Source organism: Heterocephalus glaber, unplaced genomic scaffold (genome assembly GCF_053883595.1).
Source record: "Heterocephalus glaber isolate CG9 unplaced genomic scaffold, H.glaber_assembly_v1.0 deba00001781, whole genome shotgun sequence".
Classification (NCBI taxonomy): domain Eukaryota; kingdom Metazoa; phylum Chordata; class Mammalia; order Rodentia; family Bathyergidae; genus Heterocephalus; species Heterocephalus glaber.
Window position 1 is genome coordinate 2,012,849 of NW_028258467.1, and position 22,692 is coordinate 2,035,540.

General features: G+C 47.9%; 2 protein-coding genes and 1 long non-coding RNA gene across 11 annotated transcripts in view; 1 reads left to right on the top strand and 2 right to left on the bottom strand.

Moving 5' to 3' along the window:
* Window positions 1-1,631, bottom strand: part of Rab11fip3 (RAB11 family interacting protein 3) — a 96,951-nt gene extending 95,320 nt beyond the window's left edge. The window contains exon 1 of one of the 2 annotated variants that reach the window (XM_004873784.4): window positions 1,213-1,631. In XM_004873784.4, coding sequence (XP_004873841.1) covers window positions 1,213-1,548 — 336 coding nt within the window. In that variant the 5' untranslated portion in view covers window positions 1,549-1,631. The remainder of the gene's footprint in view (window positions 1-1,212) is intronic. The other variant, XM_004873783.4, reaches the window with a different exon arrangement.
* A 105-nt stretch (window positions 1,632-1,736) lies between these two features.
* LOC147820937 (uncharacterized) lies at window positions 1,737-8,620 on the top strand. Its single transcript, XR_015447939.1, has 2 exons — window positions 1,737-2,186; window positions 7,405-8,620. It is a non-coding gene; the product is annotated as an uncharacterized LOC147820937 (long non-coding RNA).
* Window positions 7,257-22,568, bottom strand: Decr2 (2,4-dienoyl-CoA reductase 2). Of its 8 annotated transcripts, none has more exons than XM_021251428.2 (10): window positions 21,753-22,568; window positions 21,488-21,623; window positions 20,295-20,363; window positions 19,318-19,459; window positions 18,256-18,391; window positions 16,929-17,053; window positions 16,761-16,854; window positions 16,441-16,545; window positions 15,977-16,194; window positions 14,635-14,787 (listed from the first exon to the last, which is right to left on the bottom strand). In XM_021251428.2, the coding sequence occupies exons 2-9, from the start codon at window positions 21,562-21,564 to the stop codon at window positions 15,977-15,979; spliced, it is 966 nt and encodes a 321-aa protein (XP_021107087.1). In that variant the 5' UTR covers window positions 21,565-21,623; window positions 21,753-22,568; the 3' UTR covers window positions 14,635-14,787. The 8 variants fall into 8 exon arrangements, with proteins under 8 accessions (XP_087058954.1, XP_087058955.1, XP_087058956.1 ...); XM_021251429.2 differs by having other exon boundaries at window positions 21,731-22,568; XM_087202828.1 differs by lacking the exons at window positions 14,635-14,787; window positions 21,753-22,568 and adding an exon at window positions 7,257-11,587 and having other exon boundaries at window positions 21,488-21,700.
* Between the last annotated feature and the right edge of the window lie 124 nt (window positions 22,569-22,692).

A 22,692-nucleotide genomic window follows, 5' to 3' on the forward strand; every position in this document is an offset into this window, starting at 1 on the left:
GGTAAAGAAGAGCATAAACGTAGCACTGGCCTGACATATCTGACTGGTGTAATAAGACAAGAGTATGTTTGCAGAGAAAAAACACATCTCACTAGTAAACTACCACCAAGGATACTCAAGGCACTCTACAGCCCAGGAGTTAAGGAAAAACATAAAAAACAAAACAAAAACCCTGGACCAGCAACCACAACCCAAGTTAATCACACAGGAAATAATCAGGCACATAGGTGTTTCCCAATGAACCTACCCCAGCAATGTCTTCCAGCCCAGACCTAAGAATGGGAGGCCTACTGCCTGAACACTGACATCCAAGAAGCTGCAGGCACTTACACATCCTTCTAGGCAGAAACTCAACAGGGAGCACAGAATTCCTAGAATCTGGTTCTTCACAATGACTGCTCAATGGATACTGTAAATATTCGGGGGACACATGGGTCCTTTATAAGGGTTCTTAATGTCCTAATTGACACCCTAAACAGCAGTGTGTCAATTATACCTCTTGTCTAAAGACTTCCTGCCTAAAACATGCATATGTACTTGAACACCCACTTAACAAATGTTTGCTCGCACGTGAGAAACGGATAACATACAAAAATTAGCAGATCAGCACCTCAAGGGATTTCCTACCACTAAAATATTTTAAAATGAACATGGTAATCTATTTAAAGTCTCCAAGATTATGAATGGAGCACACACAGCCTTTCTGTGTCCTCCACCTAGACGCTAGTGAGTGCTGAGGGCGACAGAAAGGTAGGGGTCTCCCGGTCAGCTTTCCCAGCAGCCTCCTGAGGAGACCCAGCACACCACCGTGCCTCCGTCACTGGCTGCGCAGCTCACCTTTCAGTCAGGAGTGCAGGAGGCCGTAATGGGAGTTCTGCAAGAGTCATGGAGCACCCCGGCTCATTCCCTTCACTATCCCTATCATGGAAGGCACACAAGTGAACATCTTTAATTCCTAGGACCTTCTGAGAGCGCTGCCTCCCAAACGAGATGAAATCTAGTAGAATAAACATCGAGGACGCACAGTAAAGTGGCCGTGCCCAAAACAGGCGTCTACCAGTCTGCGGTCCTCACTCGGAAGAATGAGTTGTGCTACCAGAAGAGGTAGCAGGTGTGGGGTCGGAGGATGACCTGGCTTCCCCGAGCAGACCTCTGCCCTCCCCCCGCCCCTGCAAACAACCCCCGAACCCGCGCTTCCCCGCCGGCCGTTACCTGCTCCGCCCCATAGACCGTGGCGAACTCGACGAAATCTTCGATGCGGACGAAGCCGTCCCCATCCCCGTCCAGGGCGTCAAACACAGCGCGGAGGCGCGCGCCATCCTCCGGACCAGACGCGGGATCTCCGGACAGCGGTGGAGCCTGACTTGGGTCAGAAGGCGGCCCGTGGCGCACAGGCAGCCGCTCGCCCGCAGCGCTTGAGGCCCCGGGGGTCAGGCCGCGGCGACAGGGCGCTTGGTCCTCGGACTCCGCGGGCCGCACCTCGGGTAGAGGGTCCCCCCGCGCCGGCTGCTCTGGGCCCGGTGGGGAGGGGGGCCAGCCCGTCTCCATACTCCGGCGCCAGCCGAGCTAGGGGTGCAGCGGGCGGCGCGGGAGGCAAACAAAGGCGCTCAGGGCGCGGCGGCGGGCGCGGGCATCCCCGCGGCGGCGCGGGCGGGCGCGCGCGGGGCGCCCGGGCTGCTCGGGCTGGCGCTCGGGCCCTACTCCGCCCTCGCCCATCTTGGCGCCGCGCTTCAGCGGCCCTCAGCCCGACGGCGCAGCGGGAGCGGGCCCATGGCCGGGCGCGGCCCCGAAAGGAGGGCGCAAGGCCAAGCGGCAGATGCCAGGCCGGGCCGTAGGATCCGCACCGGCGACAAAGCAGAGGATGCAGGACCAAGACCTGAGGGACCAAGCAAGCAAAACCTCCCCCGACCCCACCTCCGTGCGTCTGACGTCATCGCGTCACATCGATGGTAGGCCCCGCCCCCTCTGGGTCCTATAAAGGCGCCGCGTAGGGTCACCGCGTGAGTCTGGGGTAGGTAGGTGCCTTGCTACTCCTGCAAGGTGTGAACTGCGCGCGGGACTACGGACGCGCCGGTGGCGTGGCTAGGCGGGCGAATACGGGCCAGGGGGACCCGTGCTCACTACAGGTCCGCGAGTGGACCGGACTTCGACCTACGCACATTGTGGACGAGTGACTACATCAAGGGGTGAGTGAGAAACCCAAACGTATACTCATCCCAAAGGAGCTAAGTCCCTCCTGTATGACGCCCTCGAGAGTTGACACCAAAGCACAGAATCCAAAGGACCGGGAGACGTGCACACGCCCGGCTCCCAGGTAGCTATGGAGGAGCGTTGGCTGGTGGACAGATGGTGCTCTGAGGTCGACCATCTATCTGCCCGATGCCTCTTGTGGCAGGATCGACCTGCGAGTTGCCGTCCAGGTGTGAAAGGGCCGAAAGTGTGCCCCCCCACACTCACATCTCCAGGAATGCTTGGCAAAACGCAGAGACCTGTCCGTTGAGCCCTTGGCACAAATTTTTAAATGTTCTAATCACCAGTCACCTCCCACGCACTGTGGCTGTTGTTGGCAGCTGGCCTCTGTGTTTCTAGTGTCCTTGCCATCCGAAGTCAGGGTCATAGGCACTGGGCAGCAGGCAAGGAGTGGCACGGGCCAATCAAAAGCAAGTGAACTACACACACACCCCAAGAGTGAAGGAGAAAGTGTGAATGATATTTTTATACACGTGAGCACCAGCACCTGGTATGGTCTCACAAGCTGCATTGGCGGGAACCTAAGGGACTGAACTCTGCTACCATATGTCAGCCAGGGGCCTGTCAACTGAGTCATTGTCCATGGCTAATTCCAGCGCGGTGCAACAGACTTTGTGAGGCTGGCTTTGGGAAAAGAAAAGCAAGGATCCCTTCCCCAAGCTATATTCTCATTTTCTTGTTTTTCTCTTTCTTGTAGCTAATATAGTCCCTGTATCGCATCCCCCTTTGTTGTCAGGTGAAAACTATGTGGTCCACGTTGATGATTTCCACCTGGGAAATAGTACTCAATATTAGCAGTCAAGAGCAATAAAATAGTTTGTTTTTAAAACATTAACAATGTTATGATTTTAAACATCAAGCATCCACTAACTGCAAATTCAATTAAGAACTTTTTGCATATAATGACAAAGATACACTTAAAACATACAGAAGATGTTTTTTCCTGAGCAGAATGCAAATGTTATAACAAATTAAGCTTTGAATTTCCAAAATATAAAATACCAAACCCTTTGCACATCAAATAAAAACCAGGAATGTCCACCTCCACATAAACACACACACATGTACATACACATGAACATAGAGACACAGAAAAATTTAAGATGAGGGGCAACAATCATAATGTAAAATCTGAACTGATTGACCACAATTTTAAATTTTTAATAGTACAGTTTGATGAATCTCAGTAAACTTCAATTTAAAACAACAAAAATGTTTACCAACAGTAAATATAACAGTGATATGGTTCATATCATCCAATATGAAAAAATGAAACACATGGCAAAAGAAAGAAACTATACAACTGAAAAAAGGAATGAAACAGGCAACCAACCTTTATAGGAATTAAGAGAACACCAAGGACTTATAAAAACTTCTTAAATCAGTAGCATATCTTATATATGATATTAAAAAAGATTGTAATTAAACAAGACAGTTTTGATTACCTGAAAAATCTAAAAAATTGGGGAAATTTTGGACCATATCTTTAAAAGACCAAAGTTATCACAAAATACACATGGGGGCGGTACCGGGGATCAAACTCAGGACCTTGAGCTTTCGAGGGAGGTGCTGGAACCACTGAGCTAAATCCCCGGCCCCAAAATACACATTTTTTTGAGATAAGAGGCAAAGTTCCCATTTATAGGAAATAATGTTCTTTTTTTCACACAGTGAAATTGAGAAAAATTACATCAAATCAGATTTTTTTTCTCTAAGTAATCTTGGGCCAGGGATTTAGCTCAGTGGTTCCACCACCTGCCTCTCTAAGTAATCTTAAATACCCCACAAAATGTAAATCTTAGGAAATAAATTTTTTCAACTCAGAATTGAAAGAGGTTACAATTACATACACAAATCTTACTGTCTGGCACCAGATTTTCCAAAATGAACAATTGTTTAATACACAATATTCTTAAATCATAATTGAAACCTTTATACCTGTTTTTATTTTCTGAATGAAAATGTTCAATCCAATGACAATCTAGACTAAACTCTGCAATATACAAATTGTAGTTCTTTTTTTTTGAGACAGGGTCTCACTATGTAGGTCAGACTGGCCCTGAACTCACTATGTAGCCCAGGCTGACCTGGCTCAACCTCCCAAGTGCTGGGATTACAGGTGTGTGCCACCACACCCAGCCATAGTTCACTTTAAAACAAGAGAAATGATCAATTTTCTGGTTTTTTTTCAAAATTACAATATTAAGATATTTATAAAAATTAAATTATCTGTGCCCAACGAGGACCCACAGGGCATTGTCTTAAGACACCCTATGGAAAGTCTTTGTTTGTTTCTTCTTTATTTTCTGCTTCCTCTTTTTTTTTTTTTTTTTTTTTGGTACCGGGGATCAAACTCAGGACCTTGCACTTGCGAGGCAGGCGCCAGAACCACTGAGCTAAATCCCCAGCCCTGCTTTGTCTCCTGAAATATCTTCTTCATCAGCCTCTTGTTCCTCCACCATTTTTTTTCCCAGGTTGAGAAAATTCTGGTAATGATTTTTTTGCAGAATATGTTTATCATCTGTGCTTTTTCCACAAATATCACACAAAGTCCTAATAATAGTCCTGAAAGCAAAGTTGCTAAAACAAAAATTGTGGGGCTGGGGATTTAGCTCAGTGGTTCCACCACCTGCTTTGCAAGCGCAAGGTCCCAAGTAAGATCCTTGGTACCAAAAATAAAATAAAATAAAATAAAATAAAATTGTGTATGAATTCTCAAAGTAGTAGTCCAAGGTCTTTAATGAAAGACATAGCAAGTCAATGTACATAGAGAGCTGAAAGAGCGCCAGGGATTTAGCTCAGTGGCACCGCACCTGCCACACAAGTGCACAAGATCCTGAGTTCAATCCCCAGTACCAAAAAAAAAGGAGAGAGCTGAAAGAGTGATGACATATTACTCATCAGAATAGACCCTGGACCAAACCAGGATGAAACAGGTGCAATATTCGTCCATTCTTTTTCACTTATAAAGTTTAGGAAGTCATTCCTAATCCTTGGACCCTCATAGCACCTAATTTCACCATCTTTACACTGATAAGTTGTAGAAAGAGCAGTTATGATAAACTGTCCACTCAGTCCTATCTGCTGTGGGACATCTATTTTTCCAACTTTAACCTCAAGATCTCCCCATTCAGCAAAACTTTCCCACTCTGGTTGAAGATTTTGTCAAGCAAGACACCATGTAGCATAAAATTCTATCATCCACTCTTCTTCCAGCAGCTCTCTCCAGTTCTCATCCATGAGAATGCATGCATTTGTTTGCCACCATTGGGTCCAAGGAGTCCCCCAAAGCAGCAGCCCCCAGGACTTTGAGGGGAACCACTCCCAGACTGCACCATGTCAGCCACTCCCTCACCCCTCTGAGACAGGGTCTTGCTATGTAGTTCAGGCTGGACTCGAACTCACTATGTAGTTGAGGCTGGCCTTAAACTCATGGTGATCCTTCTGCCTCAGCTTCCCAAGTGCTGAGATTACAAACGTCCGTCTCCATACTCAACAAAACTTAGTATTTCAAGTAACCGAAAGTCTAACCATGGAAAACATAAGAAATTATCTTAGTGAAATATAAAAGCTTTGTTTCTTAATCTAGGTTTCTTCTTTTTGTTTTTTTTCCTGGTACCGGAATCAAACTCAGGACCTCACACTTGCAAGTCAGGCTCGGTGCCACTGAGCTAAATGCCTGGCCCTTAATCTAGTTTTTATAAATTTAACCAAGAGCCTCTTAAAAGCCTAAGAAAATCTTACTGCTTTAGGCATAGAAAACTTTTAGACTCTTTTTTTTTTTTGGTATCAGGGATCGAACTCGGGACTTTGCACTTGCGAGGCAGGCGGTAAAGTCACTGAACTAAATCCCTGGCCCTAGACTCTTTTTTTTTAAGAGTAGGAAAAATTTATTGAAAGATAGTAGATTCTTAATTATAGCCAATTTAATTATATATCATAATATTTTACTTAATAATATTTCCTGGGGTAAGACGCTGGGAAAAACCAGAGTGGAGAAAAATCCATCAGTGGAGAAAACTGAAGCAAATTGGTTCAGGAAGGTTTTTGTTTGTTTGTTTGTTTGTTTTTTAGTCACAGAGGAGAGTTTTGTGTGGCAGTTATTTATCTTAACAATCAATGTAGGGCCGGAGATGTAGCTCAGTGGCACTGTTCCTGCCTGGCAAGCACGAGGTCCTAAGTTTGATCCCTAGTACCAAAAACAACAACAAAAAAACCCACCCCAATTAATTTAGATAACTTATGAGAACCAAATCATAGCAATTAATATTTTAAAACAATATATTACCTTTTTTTTGAGACAGAGTCTGGCTATGTAGCTCAGGCTGGCCTTGAACTCACTATGTAGCCCAGGCCGGCCTCAAACTCACGGTGATCCTCCTGCCTCAGCCTCCTAAGTGCTGAGATTACAGGTGTATGCCACCATGCCTGCCAAAAATCAACTTTTAAAAATTCTCTATTTTAAATCGGTCCCAAGTTTGTAAAATATTACCTAAAATTGATATTTTGTGCACAGACATTGATCTACCCATAATCATAAGGTGTGCTTCATTACCGTGCCTTTAAAATCTCCCTTGTGGGCCAGCCATGATGGTGCACACCTATAATCCCAGCATTCAGGAGATTTAGACAGGGGACTGCTGGGAGCTCAAGGTCATCCTGAACCACATAGCAAGACATTGTCTCAGAAAACCAAAAATAGCCAGATGTAATGGTGCATGCCTGTAATCCAAGCACTCAGAAGGCTGAAACAGGAGGATCACCATGAGTTCAAGGCTACCCTGGGCTAGTGAGTTCAAGGCTAGCCTGGCCTATACACAGTGAGACCTTATCTCAAATAAATAAATAAACAAACAAACAAATTTTAAAGGCCTGAGGATGTAGCTCAAAGCTAGAGCACTTGTAATGTATGCTTGATGCCTTGGGTTCAATCATCAGTACTAGAGGAGAAAAACATAGTTTGTTTAAACAAATGGGATTTGGGGAAATGCCATAAGCATGGAGACACTGGGATCCAAATCTGTTTAGTTGTTTTCTGTGCTTTTTTTTCTTTTAGTACTGGGGATCAAACTCAGGTCCTTGTGCTTGTGTAGCAGGCAGCGAAACCACTGAGCTAAATCCCTGGCCCTTCTGTGCTTTTTTTTTTCCAAATAGGGTCTCATCACATAGTTCAGGCTGGCCTTGAACTCATTATGTAGCCTCGAACGAACAACAATCCTCCTGCCTCAGCCTCCCAAGTACTGGGATTACAAGTGTGCCTGCCCTGCTGTGCCTGGCAAGGAACTCAATCTGAGAATGAAGGAGCAGGGGGTTTTTTTGGTGTGGCACTTTTGAAGAAACCTCTATCCCAACAGGTCATTCCTGGTATGTCCATGTGAGGCCCTCCCTCATCCAGGACTGAACATCTGAACTCTGAGGGACCCCTGCAGCTCAGAGCTTGCAGTCCAAAGCAAAGCCGGCCAGTGGTCCAGGTGGGAGGCTCCAGCAGGGTACTATAGGAGCTGACTGGGGTTTGAGCTCTGGGAGGAAGAGACCTGCTACAGACCTCTCATGAGAGCCAGGGTGCAGAGGAGCAAGGCCATCAGACAGGGTGCAGCTAGGGACCCCCGCCAAGAGGTCAGCATCTCTCCCAGCTGCACCCACCTTTCAGACAAGTAGTCCTCTTCTCCCAGAGCCTCTTCTCCCACAAAGGTATCCCTCCTTGTGGCTGAACTCTGACTCCCGGGTTCTGAACTGTTAGCTTGGAAGGATTATCCACACCTTCAGCCCTGGACCTATCCACCATGCTGAAAATGTCACCAGACTGGACATGGGCCTCTCCAATCCATGCATCTGGAACCAGACACACTCTACCAGGATCAGCTGAAGAACCTGCAGAGCCCAGTGCAAAATGAAAATGTGGAGTCTTTTTTTAAAAAGTAACAAAAAGTTCAAGAGAATTCATCCAAGGACAGCCCTTCTGAGCTCTAGCACTGTATACCTGTCTCTACCCAATTCCAATTTTCTTTGGGACTTGGCCACCTCCAGGTCCCCACATCTCTGACTTCTGTTCACACCTTGTTATTTCCTAACCCCTCAACCCCATCCAAAGTAGCATCTCCTGTGTGTATTACCCCTTTGTGTGATGATTTAGATCTGTAATGTCCCTCAAAAGGCTTATGTGCTCAGTAGGGCTTTGTTTTTTTGTTTTTGCATTTGTTTTGAGACCAGGGTCTCACTACAAAATTCAGGCTGGCTTTGAACTCATGATGTAGCCCAGGTGATCTGATTGCCACAGCCTTCCAAGTGCTGGGATTACGGGTGTGTGCCACCACCTCTGTCCGAAACCCAGTGTTTTGTAAAATTAATAAAAAATACATATGTACATATATATATATGTGTTGTTTTTTTTTTTTAGATAAGGTAGTACTTCAGGTATGTAATTCAGGCTGGGCTTAAACCCACTCTATAGCCCAGGCTGGCCTCAAACTCATGGTAATACTCCTGCCTCAGCCTCCAGAGTGCTGGGATTTCAGCCCTACGTTGCCACTCCCAGCTTAAAAATTATATATATATATATATATATATATATATTTTTTTTTTTTTTTTTTTTGGTACCAGGGATCAAACTTGGGTCCTTGTGCTTGCGCAGCAGGCAGTGAAACCACTGAGCTAAATCTCCGGCCCAAAAATACTATATATTTTCAAGAAAGAATTTGCCACACTGTTTTCCAAAGTGGTTCTACAATTTATATTTCATTGAAGAAGTCTGGCACATTTAAAAAAAAATTAGTCTATACTTAAGGTATACAATGTTTTCATATACATATGTTGTAAAATGAATACTATAGGTAAGTAAATTAACATACCTATTACTTCCATACTTACTCTTTTTTGTATGGTAGGTACATCGAAAATATACTAAGTAAATTTTCAGAACACAATACATTTTTTACCCAACAAATAAACTGAGTGAGAAATCAATTTTAGGTTCAGATCACACCTCCCTGGGGCCTCCAGCAATGGAGGGTGCAGAGCCTGACTTGTGTTTACTGATATTTTATTCAGTGGGAAGGATTTTTTTTTTCTTACCTTCAAATTGGTAAAGTACATTTCTAGAGTAAAAATAGAACATGAGTTTGTAAGGCACAGTTTAATTCCTCCTGACTCAGCCTGAGGTTTTCATGATTTTCTTATTTTAACACCTTCCACTGAAACTGCTGTCACTTGCTTCCGATATTCCAGCGATAAAGCCCCACCCACATCCCAGAGATCACATCCCAAATCCACCACACATCCTTGCAGGCCACCACTGTCACCATCCCATCACAGTTTCTGCCTCAGGATGACAAAGGTCTAGTGAGCCTCACTCACCTCCTCCAGGTCACACATAATGCTGGGAGAGTTAAAACTTAATTTTTTTTTTTTTTGCCCCACTGGACCCACCTGAAACTTACTTCTTTGCATTTCTTGTTGTTGTTGTTGTTATTATTATTATTTTATTATTATTATTTTGAGACAGGGTCTTCTAAGCCCAGGCTGCCCTTGAACTCTGGATCTTCCAGCCTTAGCCTCCTGAGCAGCTGAGATTATCAGTGTGTACCACCAGGCCTAGGACTTCTTTGTATTTCCAACAAATGTTTCTTATTTCTTATTTTGGTCTACTTGCCATCTTCCTGACTGCTCTTTCGGTTTCCCAGGACCCTGGCACAAGAGAGGGGCCCTGACACCCATCTAGTCACAGGAGAGGACACATACACGCAAGCTTAGCAGCATGCTTGGCTGAACAACAGTCTGTATTGACTTTGGCTAGTGTGAGTCAGGACCTAGTGGGTGTCCTGTAAACACACTTTTCTAGAAGCAGCTCCTCTCCAAGCAGTGGCTACAATGGGAGCTGCTGCATTTCCAGGATGAATTTACTGAACAAGAGCCAAAACCTGACCAAATCAGAGTGAATCTGCATCTTTCCTCAGGAATCTGAACATGACTGACAGAAGGCATAGTGTCTCTTTTCAGGAGGCAGCTTGGCTTGTACAAATGGCAGCAGAGACTGATGCCTTGAGCAGCAGGGGCAGGGTCACAGAGCCAAGCAGGGCAAGAGAAGGAAGGGGCTGTGTGTGTGGCTGTGGTAGAGCTCATGCTTAGCATACACAAGGCTCTCAGTTTGATCCCAAGCACTAAAATAACAACAACAATAATAATAAAGAAGGAACAAAGGAAGATTCATTCTCTGGGCCTAACAATAATAATGAAGAAGGAAGGTTTAAGCCCCACCCCAGCTCGATATCAAGGCTTCTTCCCAGAACTCTAGTACACCACCGCTAGGAGGGTACCTATGAAGGACCCAGGGTCCTCCCCAAATATTTCTCTCTTTGGACATAAAGCGCCAGAGTGGCTCTGCAGCATGGCTCCAAGAGAACCGCTTGATGTGTCCTGAGGGAAATGCCTGATGGGCCCATGCCCCACCCCTGAGCTGAGGCCAGCCAGGGACCCCTGACCTTGAGAGACCACGGGCCCCACTCCTTGGGAGGATACTGACACCCAGCTGCAGTGTACTTGGGCCTCAGAGCAAAGAAAGCCAGGGACAAACAAAAAGCCACTCACTGACCAGACTGCATCCTGGGAGGGCCTGACCACTACTAGGCAGACAGGAAAAATGATATAGAGATCAGAGAAGTGTCTGCTGGCTTCAAAAGGCCACAGCTGATGAGGTTCTCTGGGATTCATCACTTCACTCTCCCAGGCTAACTCAGTCAGCAAGTTCACATGGTAACAAGCAGAGGGAAGACAGGAAGCCAAGCCATGGATATCAGCATCTCTCCAGGAGGGTCAGCTTATACTTTTCTGGCCCCCATCACTTGGTACACATAGTGCCCACATGGTGGGAAGCAAATGTCTGAGTGAGGTCATCCTCAGCCTGTCTCTCAGGCCCTGATAGGTGGTCTAACCCTGGCAGAAATCACAGTGCTGGGGTGGGAAGGAAAGAAGGGGACCTAAGTGACTGGGAAAACCTCCCAGGGAGAATCCCACATGGGGGCCCTTGTGCCAGGGTATGGTAGCACACATGTGACACAGTCAGGTTGCTATGACAACAGAAGTCAGCAGAGGAACTCCCCCAAATTAGCGCTGTTTATTTTGGGTAATTTTAAGGTTTTCTTTGCTTTCTGAAAGATGAACGCACCCAATATTCATTGCAGCCTGTGGATCATAATGAGTCTCAGAAATAACCTATGTGATGGCTGGGCATAGTGGTATAATCCCAGCACTCAGGAGGCTGAGGCAGAGGATCGCAGCAAGTTTGAGGCCAGCCTGGGCTACATAGTGAGTTCAAGGCCATCCTGAATTATATAGCAAGACCCTGTATCAAAAAACAAAACAAAACAAAACAAAAAAGAAAGAATGAACCTATGTGGCTCACAATATGGTAGAGGTAAATAATATGGGATTCATTTGCTTGCTCATTCAATAGATATGGCATACATTTTCTTTCTTTTTTGGTATCAAGGCTTGAACCCAGGGCTTTTGCTCCCCAGCCTTTTTTGAAAATATTTTCATTTTCAGACAGGGTCTAAGTCACAAAATTGCCCAGGCTGGATTTGAATGTGTGATTCTCCTGCCTCAGCCTCCTAGAGTGCTGATTATAGGTATGTGCCACCACACCCAGCAATCTAGCAACTATTTTTTTTAATGTTTGGGGCTTTTCCTCAAGAACTTCACAAGGACCTATTTGCTGGCCTCACTGGTGGCTGTGACAGCACTGTGTTGTTCTGGCCTCCATAACCTTTGAGGAGCAGACAGAGCCATGTGGGGCAATTGAGTTCCCTCTGTCAGGTAGGATCCTGGGCCTCCCCCTCATTCCCCTGCAACTGTAAAAGCCAAAGGTCATAGGGGCTGCAGGATCCTTTCAGGGAATGAGGGTTGTTATGGTTTATATTTAGATGTCCCCTCAAAGCCTCATGCACTTACAGGTGGTTTAGGAGGTGACTAGATCATGGGGCTGTGACATTCATCAGTGGATGTGTCTACTGAGTTTATAGCTAAAGGTGATTTGGGAGATGAAGCATGGTTGGAGGAGATGGGTCACTGGAGGCGTGGCCTGGAAGGGTGTATGTCCCTCCCTCCTCCCTTGATTCCTCCTTTTCTGCTTCCTGACTGCTATGCCATAAGCAATCTTCCTCTGCCATGCTGCCCTACCTTGGAGCCAGCTGACTATGGACTGAAACCTTTACAAACGGAACCAAAATAAACCTTTCTTCCTTTAACTTGTGGGTGTTGAGTATTGTGTCTCAGTAACAAGAAAGCAACTAAGACCAGGGTCATCTGGGCAGTAGTAGGGCCCGAGGCCAGCTCTGAGCAGAAGCACTGAGTGGCACAGGGAACTGACCAAGAGCAAACAGAATTTTCCGGGGTGAGGTAGCTACTTGAAGACCCAGCTATCTGCCCTGCAAAAGTGAGTCTTGTCCCTCACCAAGGGACTGAGGGCACCTCTTCCTTGTGTGGCTCCTCTGAGCTACCCAGCTAGGTCCCAAACTGGGGTCAAGGCTGCTAACTCATGTTTCTTTGAGTAGTTTATGTGACAGTTAGCTTCCCCAAACCAAATTATGGTTTGTGTCTAGATGTCCCCTCAAAGCCTCATATGGTCATAGGTGGGGGGTTTTCAGAGGTGGCTGGATCTAGTGTGTGATTGATTCATGGTGCAATGATGGGATTAAGGGTGTGATTACTAAATCAGTCCACTGATTGGTTTGGTAATCCTGGTTGTTTGGATACAATATAAGGGACAGAAAGAGGCTTGTCTTGTCCCTTGCTTGCTTGTTTTGCTACCTTCTGCCCACCACGAATTGCTTCTCCTCTGCAATGTCTGTCTGCCATGCCACACTGCCTTGGAGCAGGCTGATTACGGACCGAAACCTCTACAAACTGTGAGATACATAAACCTTTCCTCCTTTAACTTTGGGTGTGGGTATTTTGTCTCAGTAACAAGAGAAAAGTAACTAAGACACCACACTTGGCTTTCTGGCTCATCCCACGGATGCATGGCTCATATAGGGCCTCACCCAGGCCTGCACCCCATTCTTACAGGGCCCTATTCCCTGGAGAGGGTTAACACAAACAGTATCATCCACTCCATTACCCTCTGTGCTGGAGAACCAGGGTGGTCCTGTCCTGGCCACTAAGGGAAGCTAGAAAGAAATGCTACTGTGAGGTTTAAGGATGAAGGCAGGTAGCCAGGTACTAGGGACTGAGCCCTGCGGGCTCTTTGGGGCCTCATCAGCCTGCATGCTGGGGCCAGCTTCAGGAAGGCACAGTGCCTGGTTAGAAGACACCCACAGGCTCTCCCACCCACACTGAGGCCTGGGCACTCTGGATACAATCCTAGATGTGGTCCACAGACAGGTTACGGGTGAAGCTTCTTTATTCAAGATCCTCTGAGTTACTTACTTTGTTGCTGAGACAAAATACCCGACACCCAAAGTTAAAGGAGAAAAGAGTTATTTCAGCTCACACTTTGTAGAAGTTTTAGTCTATAGTTGGCTGGCTCCAAGGCAGGGTGGCATGGCAGAGAGACCTCACAGAGGAGAAACAGTCCATGCCAAAGCAGGGCAGGAAGAAGGCAGCAAAGCAGTAAAGTAGAGAGCAGAAGCAACAGCAGCAAATTTTCTTTCTGTCCCTTATATTCCATCCAGGCTACCTGCCCTTTGGGCAGGTAGTATTCACACCCAAGATGGGACACCCTCAATCCCAGCATCACACATTCTAGATCCAGTACCTCTGAAAAGCCCCACCTATATGGCTTTGGGGAGACATCTAGATACAAGTCATAATAACCCCTCAGAGGCCACACTTGTATGCTTCTGGGAGGCGGGCCAAAAGTGACAACAAGTGTGCTGCAGACATGTGGTGGGAGGGAACCTCAGCTACCACAGTGATGGCAGCAAGGTGGCCACAGAGCCAAACGTGTAATGCTTTCTCCTGCTTTGCAAGATAGGATCTGTGCAATGAAGCTCCAGGGAAGCCACCTCAGCAGCTGTAAGTTCAATACTGTGTTTGCCAAATAGGGCAGGAGTAGAACTATATCAGACACTAGATTTTGTCTCCTGCTCAGGAAAAGAAGCCTGAATGCAGTGGGGGTTTAGAGTACCAACAAGCTGGGAACTCAGAGAAAAGAAGGGTCCACCTGGCTAAGGGGGCTTGAGGGATAAATGCTCCCCTTCCACCAGGGTGGCCATGGGGCCACACCACTCTCCAATCAGGAGTCCTGGGGTTGGATTATGAAGCTCTGCTGCTTGCCCTACACCTTTCATGTGCAAAGGGGCCTGGAAAGGAGGAGAAAGGGCATAGGAATAGCCAGGCTTAGGAGAGATGAAAACACACATGGAAGAAGCACAGCCCCACCTCTAAATGTTAGGGTTACAATGATTCTTTTTAATCCTCTTCCTTTTCTTTGTAAAAAGTTTGCACCTGGGCATGGTGTTGCATGCCTATAATACCAGCACTGTGGGAGCTGAAGCAGGAGGATCTTCAAATTCAAGGCTACATGGGCAACTTAACCAGATCCTGTCTCAAAACAAAAAAAATAAAAAAGGGTTAGGAACACAGCTCAGTATGAAGGCCCTGCATTCAATCCCCAGTCCTACAATAAAACAAAACAAATTTTAAAATGCGAAATCCAATGCCTAAGCATTTTTATAGTAAAAAAATTATCTTTTAAGAAAATGTATTTTCCAGGCCAGAGATGTAGATCAGTGACACCACACCTGCCTCACAAGTGCAAGGTCCTGAGTTCAATCCCAGGTACCAAAAAAAAAAAAGTATTTTGTGGCAAAATTCTAGAATCTGTAGTCACACATCTGTTTGGCAGGTTGAAGACTGGACTTACTGCTTGGTCACTGCTGCCAGAAAAATGGGGTGGCCAGGAAGCAGTATGCAAACAGCATGATCCCCAGAGAAAGGACTAGATTGCTGGGATCACCAGATTCGTTGCTCTTGGCTTGACTAGGGACCCTTAGGGTATAGGATGGAGGGATTAGAGGCAGTTCTCCAAAAGTATTCCCTGACTCTGGATACAATATTTAATATAAAAAGTTGTATCCCAGTTAGGCATGATGGCACACACCAATAACCTCAGCACTGGGGAGGCTGAGGCAGAAGGATCACTGGATTTGAAGTCAACCTGGGCTACATAGTAAGTTCAAGGACAGCCTGAAATACATAGTGAGACCCTGTCAAAAAACAAATCAGTGGGTGTGTGGCACACACCTGTAATCTCAGCACTCAGGGGGCTGAGGCAAGAGGATCACTATGAGTTCCAGGCTAGCCTGGGCTACCTAGTGAGTGCAAGGCTAGCCTGGACTACATAACAAGACTCTGTCTCAAAAACTTAAAACAAATCAGCCAGCCATGGTGGGGCATACCTGTAATCCCAGCACTCAGGAGGCTGAGGCAGGAGGATCACCATGAGTTTGAGGCCAGGCTGAACTACAGTGAATGTAAGACCAGCCCGAATTACAAAGCAAGAACCTGTCTCAAAAACTAAACAAAACAAAACACCAAATCAAAACAAAAAGTTGTATCCCTCTAACACCTGCCAGAAACTTGGGGAGTGACCAAGGTCATTAGGGAAGACCCAGAAACATTATGCCAGCCTCCTGCATAGGTGGGGTGGGGTGTGGGCCTATTGGATACAGGGACCTAGCAGAGCACCCAAGGACGCAGGTGACCCCAAGAAGTGGGTGAAGAGCCTCACCTAGAGCTTAGCAGAGGTGGATTCCAAATTCACCCGTTTCTTGATATTATTTGGGGATGTCAGCCAGCATCCACCATCCACCACCAGCATGATCCCAGTCACGTAGGAAGCCAGAGGGCTAGCCAGGTACAGCGTACTGTGGGCAATCTCCGTCTTGTTCCCCATCCTCTGCAGGGGGCTATTAGGGAGCTCTTTGCTCAGGCTGGCCTGGGGGCCACCTAGAGGGCAGCAGGAGGCTCAGGCCTTAGAGAACCCCATGAACCCAGGGCTCTCTACCCTCTCTAGCCAGTTCTTCCCCTGAACCATAAGGCAAAATGGAGCAGGAAAAACAAAAAAAGAAGTTGACCAGGAACAGGACACAGAATGGCTTTTCAATCCAGGCCAGGGTTCTGGAAGCTTCAATGGATGGCCTGTGCCCTGGGCTTGGAGATACACAGGATGCCTGGGTTCCCAGACAGGCTTACCCAGTCGGCGGAGCCCCTCTGTGCCACTGATGGGGCCAGGGGCAAGGCTGTTGACACGAATATTCTGAGGACCCCACTCCACAGCTAAGTGTCGTGTCATTGCATCTGCATGGAAGGAGGGGAGATATACAAAGCCACTTTGCCTCGAGTGGCTGGGGCGGGGGTGGGGTGGGGGGTAGGTGAGGGGTGACTCAGGGCCAAGGCCATGCCTCTCTGCTGCCCACAAGTGGACTCAGGCTCACGTGAAACCTGCCAGCCTCCAAATCAGTCAGCAGAGGGAGCCACTGGGAACCCACATGGGCAGACCAAAGGACTCATACCCACAGCTGCTTTGGCAGAGCCTGCGTGCACCTGCAGCGCCTGCCCCCGGAAACCCAAGGTTGCAGTGATGTTCACAATCACTCCTCCATGGTTCTGCAACACACAAAAGGAGGGGGTAGTGAGGGGGCAGACAGAGGCAGAAAGCCCATGACCCAGAGGTCACTCACCTGGAAGAACTTTTCATAGAGCACACGAGTCACATTGAAGGTGCCAATGGTGTCAATTTCAACTACAGTCTTGAAGGCATTGAATGACAATGCACTGGCAGGGCACAGGAAGTTCCCAGCCGCACCTACAGAGTAGAAGATGACAGAAGGTAGTCAGTTCTGGGATGGTGGGATGGTGGAGAGGCAGAGGCCCTGATGGGAGGATCCACAAGAGTCAATGCCCTGTGGGCAGTGAGAATGTAGGGACCCTATGCTGGTCCAAACTGGACAGGGTAGGAGACCAGGCACTTGGATAAACTCCTGATGACAGAATAAGACAAGATGTTATGTTATCTTTCAAAAAGAGGTTGAGGACCAGGGATTTAGCTCAGTGGTTCTGCTGCCTGCCTCACAAGTGCAAGGTCCTGAGTTCAATCCCCAGTACCAAAAAAAAAAAAAAAAGGTTGAAGTTCTAACCTTCAGTACTTATGAATGTATCCTAATTAGAAAATAGGGTCTTCTTTGAGACAGGGTCTTGCTATGTAATTCAGGTTGGCTAGTCTTGAACTCTGTATGTACCCTAGCCTGGCCTCAAACTCATGCCAATCCTCCTGACTCAGCCTCCTGAGTGCTGGGATTACAGGCATGTACCGCCATACCTGGCCCTTCTTTGTTGTTTGAGACACAGTCTTGATATGTAGCCCAGGCTAGACTCAAACTACATGCAGCTCAGGCTGACCTTGAACCCTCAATCCTCCTGCCTCAGCTTCCTAAGTGCTGGAATTATAGCTATGAGTTACCATGCCTTCCTGAAAATGGGTCTTTGGAGATGTTACCAAGTTAAGATGAAGCAATAATGAATTAGGTTGGTTCTCAATACCATGATTGTGCCTTTTTTTTTTTTTGGTACTGAGGATTGAACTCAGGACCTTGTGCTGAGCCATACTCCAGCTCTATTATTTTTCTTTTGGTATTGGAGATTAAACCAAAGGACATTTGCTACATCTCCAGTCCTCTTTTTATTTTTATTTTGGCTAAGTTGCCCAAGCTGGGCTGAAACTTGGACTCTTCCTGCCTCAGGCTCCCAGTGCTGGAATTACAGGCATGCACCACCACATCCAGCTAAAGTGAGAATTTGACAACACAAGGGCACTCAGTCATGTTCATGAGGATCCACTTGAGCATCGGGAAAGAGCAGAGATGGCCCCAAGACAGACACTGGGAGCCTGGCTCCTGCCTGGGCCACAGCCCAGCTGACACAGGCACCTCAGCTCTCTGGCACTGTCCCTGCCCCAAGAACAGAGCTCTGGGGCCTCCAACCATCTGGTCTTGCTCAACACCAACTCACAGTTAATGAGGATATCAATTTTGCCAAATTCCTTCAGTGCCTGGTCCACAGCAGCCATGATGGCTGGGGGAGCTCGGACGTCCATGGACATAGGGAGGCAGCGCTGGCCAGTGGCAGCAGCCAGCTTCTTGGCAGCCTGGAAGCCAGACAGGAAGAGAAGTGAGCAGCAACCCAGCAACCTGGACCTGCACCACTGACCTTCAGAAGTCAATAAGGACAATGTGTCCAGGTTCCACTGGCATCTGGGTTTGCCGCTGGAGAAGTTACACCCAACACATGGCTACTCCCTGGGCCATGACCCCTACTGGACATTTGTAAGATGTTCTACACTCTCCACTACAGGCCACCTGTCCCAGACTTCTCCCTCTTTATCACCCTACTAGACCATCTTGTCAGGTCAAAGGTAGCCTCAGCTAACATCCAGTCCCTTCCAGGTCAAAGAGCAAGGCTGACAACATTTGACTTTCATAACCCTGAGTTTGGTGGGGGCTATATTATCCCCCAACATAAGGGTCCTCTCAGGACCCAATAATCAGACATTTTTTTCTGTTCTTGGGATCAAACCCAGGAGCACTCTACATCCCCAGCCCTTTTAATTTTTTTTTTTTTTGTACCAGGGATTGAACTTGGGACCTTGTGCTTGCAAGGCAGGCAGTGGAACCACTGAGCTAAATCCCCAGCCCTTAATTTTTATTTTGACACACTGTTTTGCTAAGTTGCCCAGGCTGCCCTCAAACTTGCAATCTTCCTACCTCACCCTTCTGGGTAGCTGAAATTACAGGTGTGTGCCACTATGCTAGCCCAATAATCTGACTTTTAAGAACCCAAGGGTGGGGGACTGGGAATTTAGCTTAGTGGTTCCGCTGCCTGCCTCGCAAGTGCAAGGACCTGAGTTCAATCCCTGGTACCAAAAAAAAAAAAAAAAAGAAGAAGCCAAGGGTGTCCACTGAGGCTCCATATTTGAGAGGGGAGAGCAAGTTTTGGTGTTACCATGCCCTGGGCCTCAGGACACTTCCAGCTCAGAATTAGGTCCCCCACAGCTGCCTGTTCTGGGCCTCTCACCATCAACACTCTTGGCAGACTCCTGCTGACGATGACCGTTTGGCAGCCATGCCTGCAAAACGAGATGGCAGGGCTGAGAACAGCAGGTTCGAGGTGGGCTCCTCCCAGGTGCTCCAAGCAGAGCTCCCCGCAAGGGTGCCTTCTGTAGGGATATATGTCAAGGGCTGAAGTATGGTTGGAGAAGGCACAGGGGCCCAAGCAGGGCTGAACAGACTGAGGAACCTCAGGTGAGTACTATGGTTGCTCACTCCTCAGTTTCTGGACTGGGCCTCTCTGGCAGGGGGTATCCCAGAAACATAAGGAGGAAGACCTGCCCCCAAACACCGTATACATGGCAGAGAGGCCACAGGGATCCAGACATCTGTTTGGGGCCTGCTGGATCCCCTGGCGCAGATTTGCATGCCCCAGTCCCCCTCCCTGGGGAACCATGAAAGAGGGAGCCCATTCTGAGGCAGGCTGTTTCCCTGCCCACCTGGCAAACTCAGCCCCACAATGACAACAGTGGGGCAAATAGCTGCAGGCAGGCCACATTCACAGGAGCTACTATGTCCAATCTAATCCTCAAAAGGGGTCCTGACACTAGAATGAGTATACTCTGGTGAGAAGCAATATGCCATCAGCTCCAAAAATGAGTCTACCTGGAACCATGAGTCCCAAAGCATGTTCCTGTTGGACTCAAACTGAAAACTAAGGGCTTGGGGAAAGAAGCAGGGCCCTTCTTCCCCCACCTCATCCTAACTCTGTGCCTCTGCTGGGTGGGATGGTTTTTGACACATGCCTGAGGCCACAGAATTTGTGTCCCAAGAGATTTTGGGTCCCATACAGCACAAGGGTCTATTGACCCACTCTGTGAGGCCCCAGGAGATCCTAAGGCAGAACCACAGTCTCACAGACTTCTAGAAGTCCAGAGTTCCGTCTTCCCACAGGGTACAGGTAAGGGGAAGCCGAAGTAGAGAGGGCCCTGGAACAGTGCTCACCGCATGAAAATCTCAGTGATCCGGAACCCGATCCCAGAGCCACCACCAGTGATAAAGGCCACTTTGCCCCTGGTCCAAAAAAAAAGAGGCTCTTTTAAAAGGTCACTGTTGCCGGGAATTTAGCTCAATGGCACCGCACCTGCCTTGCAAGCATAAGGTCCTGAGTTCGATCCCCTAAATGAAAAACATAAAAGGTCACTGTTGCAGGGCATGGTGTCATACCCCTGTAATCTCAGCATTTTGGAGGCTGAGGCAAGAGTATTGCTGCAAGTTCAAGGCCAGTGTGGACTACACAGTGAGTTTAAAACCAGTCTAAACTACATAGTGAAACCCTGTCTCAAAATAAATAAATAAAATAATGAAGTAAATAAAATAAATAAATATATAAATTAAAGGTCACTGATAACTGAAAGGGGGAAGTAGTGTAGCTGAGGTGGAGGGATCCACCCTGGGCAGTGCATTATTGGCCAAAAGGAAAACTATATTGCAACAATTTACTCCATTTTAACAGAGCAACGATTTGAGTATGTTGAAATATGAGTGTTTTTCTCTACTCCTCATTTTAATTCTTTTTTTTTTTTTGAGACAAAGTCTTGCTATGTAGTTTAGGCTGATCTTGAACTCACTATGTAGTCTAGGCCGGCCTCAAACTTGCAGTGATCCTCCTGCCTCATCCTCCTAAATGCTAGGATTACAGGCGTGCACCAAAATGCCTGGCTTAATTTTCTCTTTAAATAGGTTAACATATTCAGATATGTTAGAGGGTGGCAAATTGAAGGACTGGCCTAAGCGACAGGTTGGGGAGGTGGGGGGTTGGGGAGAGGCGGAGGACTTTGACTCCTTGAGCTGGGCCTTCAATCCAGTATGATTTTGTAAGAAAATACGTCTTTTTAAAAAGCCTATCATTCCTAAGCTTTCTAGGTCTTCAGGAAAAACGATTTTAACCTAAAATTCTCTACTCTGAAAGTTGAGTTTTCAAAAAACCTACAACTTCCTCCCACACTCCCGCTCCTTTCCCTGGCAGGATCTCTAGGCTCGCAAGTCAGAAGCAGGCTTCGCCATGAGGATTCCAAGACCCCATCGGGACTGCCTGTCTCGCGCATCCGGCAGCCCACCGCTCCCTGCCCCGCGTCCCGCTCTGGTGCCCCGCGCCCGGATTCCCGCTGCTCCGGACAGCCCCGCCAGAAGCTCACTGGAGCAAGCCTGGGCAGAAGAGGTGGCGGTAATCAGGGAGACAGTCGTCCTCTTCAACGTCGGGCGGCTGCTCCATGGTGCTCGAAGCGGGGAGGGGCGGCGGAATTCTCTTGGGTCTGAGAGCCACCAGGGACGCTGCCACAGCAAGAAGCAAGCGGAATCAGCAGGGCGCGTGGGACTGTGTATCACTGAGGGAGTCCCGCCCCGAGGCCCCGCCCCTCCCACACAGACTCCTTCCCTACCACGCCTTTCCAGGAATCTTGCCTGATGCCCCGCCCACCACGGCGCACGGCCTCCTGGGACTGGAAGTGGGCGGGGATGTACGTAGCAGCGCCGGCACAACGAAGCCCAAGGGTCGTACGGTGGTGGCGGGGGGTCAAGGGTTCAGGGATGTTCTTGCGAGTAGTCCTTTTCGCGCCCTGGGGGCCACGCTAAGTGGTTGAAGCTGGCTGCACCCTACGGACACGTTCAGTCCTGCACTAAGGCTTGGCTTGCGATGCAGAAGGCCCTACCTCCTGGACATGCTTCCAGGTGGGCAAAAATGAGCACAAAGGGGAGATTATTGCCAAGAAAACGCTCCTTCACCCTGCCAGCGCGGGGTCCAGGTCGTAAAGTGACCGGCACATTAGTTCTGTCCTATCTGCCATAGCTACTCGGGTGGAGAACCCAGGACCTGGACATCTGTCATCATGATGTCAAAAGCTGATGGCCAAATCAGCCTCATAGTCTGTCTGCTACCCGGGCCACAAAGATGTGACTTGAGGACCCAAGGATGAAGTGTGACCCTCGTGACAACATGAAGATAAATGGATGCCAGGAAGCCCTCTTCAGTACACATCAGGCCATGAAGATGAGAGGACCATATTCAGGCTCACTGTGCCTTAACAGTGAGCTTAACCCCTAACTGTCCCTTCTTGTCACCCTCCTTCAGCAAGACCTGATAGGTGGGGACTAGGATAGCACCAATCAGGAGCTCAGCTCTGATTCCCCCAGATTTCAGGCTGCAGGGCCCTGGACTCCAGCCTAGTTCACACATTCACCAAAGTGAGGGATCCATTCCCTCCTGCATATTCAAGTCTGTGAGCTTTCCTTTAATTGTCTACTACTGGGGCTGGGGATTTAGCTCAGTGGTTCTGCCACCTGCCTTGTGAGTTCAATCCCCGGTACCCCCCCAAAAAAAGATTCTCTAAATGTCTACTTCTTG

What these genes read in the sequence shown, in the direction of transcription:
- Decr2 (XM_087202828.1), bottom strand. Translation starts at nt 21,564, where the DNA reads ATGGAGCAGCCGCCCGACGTTGAAGAGGACGACTGTCTCCCTGATTAC. An exon ending in ATCACTGAGATTTTCATGCG is followed by an intron (nt 19,460 to 20,294) that starts GTGAGCACTGTT and finishes ATATCCCTACAG; the next exon opens with AAGGCACCCTTGCGGGGAGC. An exon ending in TCTATGAAAAGTTCTTCCAG is followed by an intron (nt 16,855 to 16,928) that starts GTGAGTGACCTC and finishes TGTGTGTTGCAG; the next exon opens with AACCATGGAGGAGTGATTGT.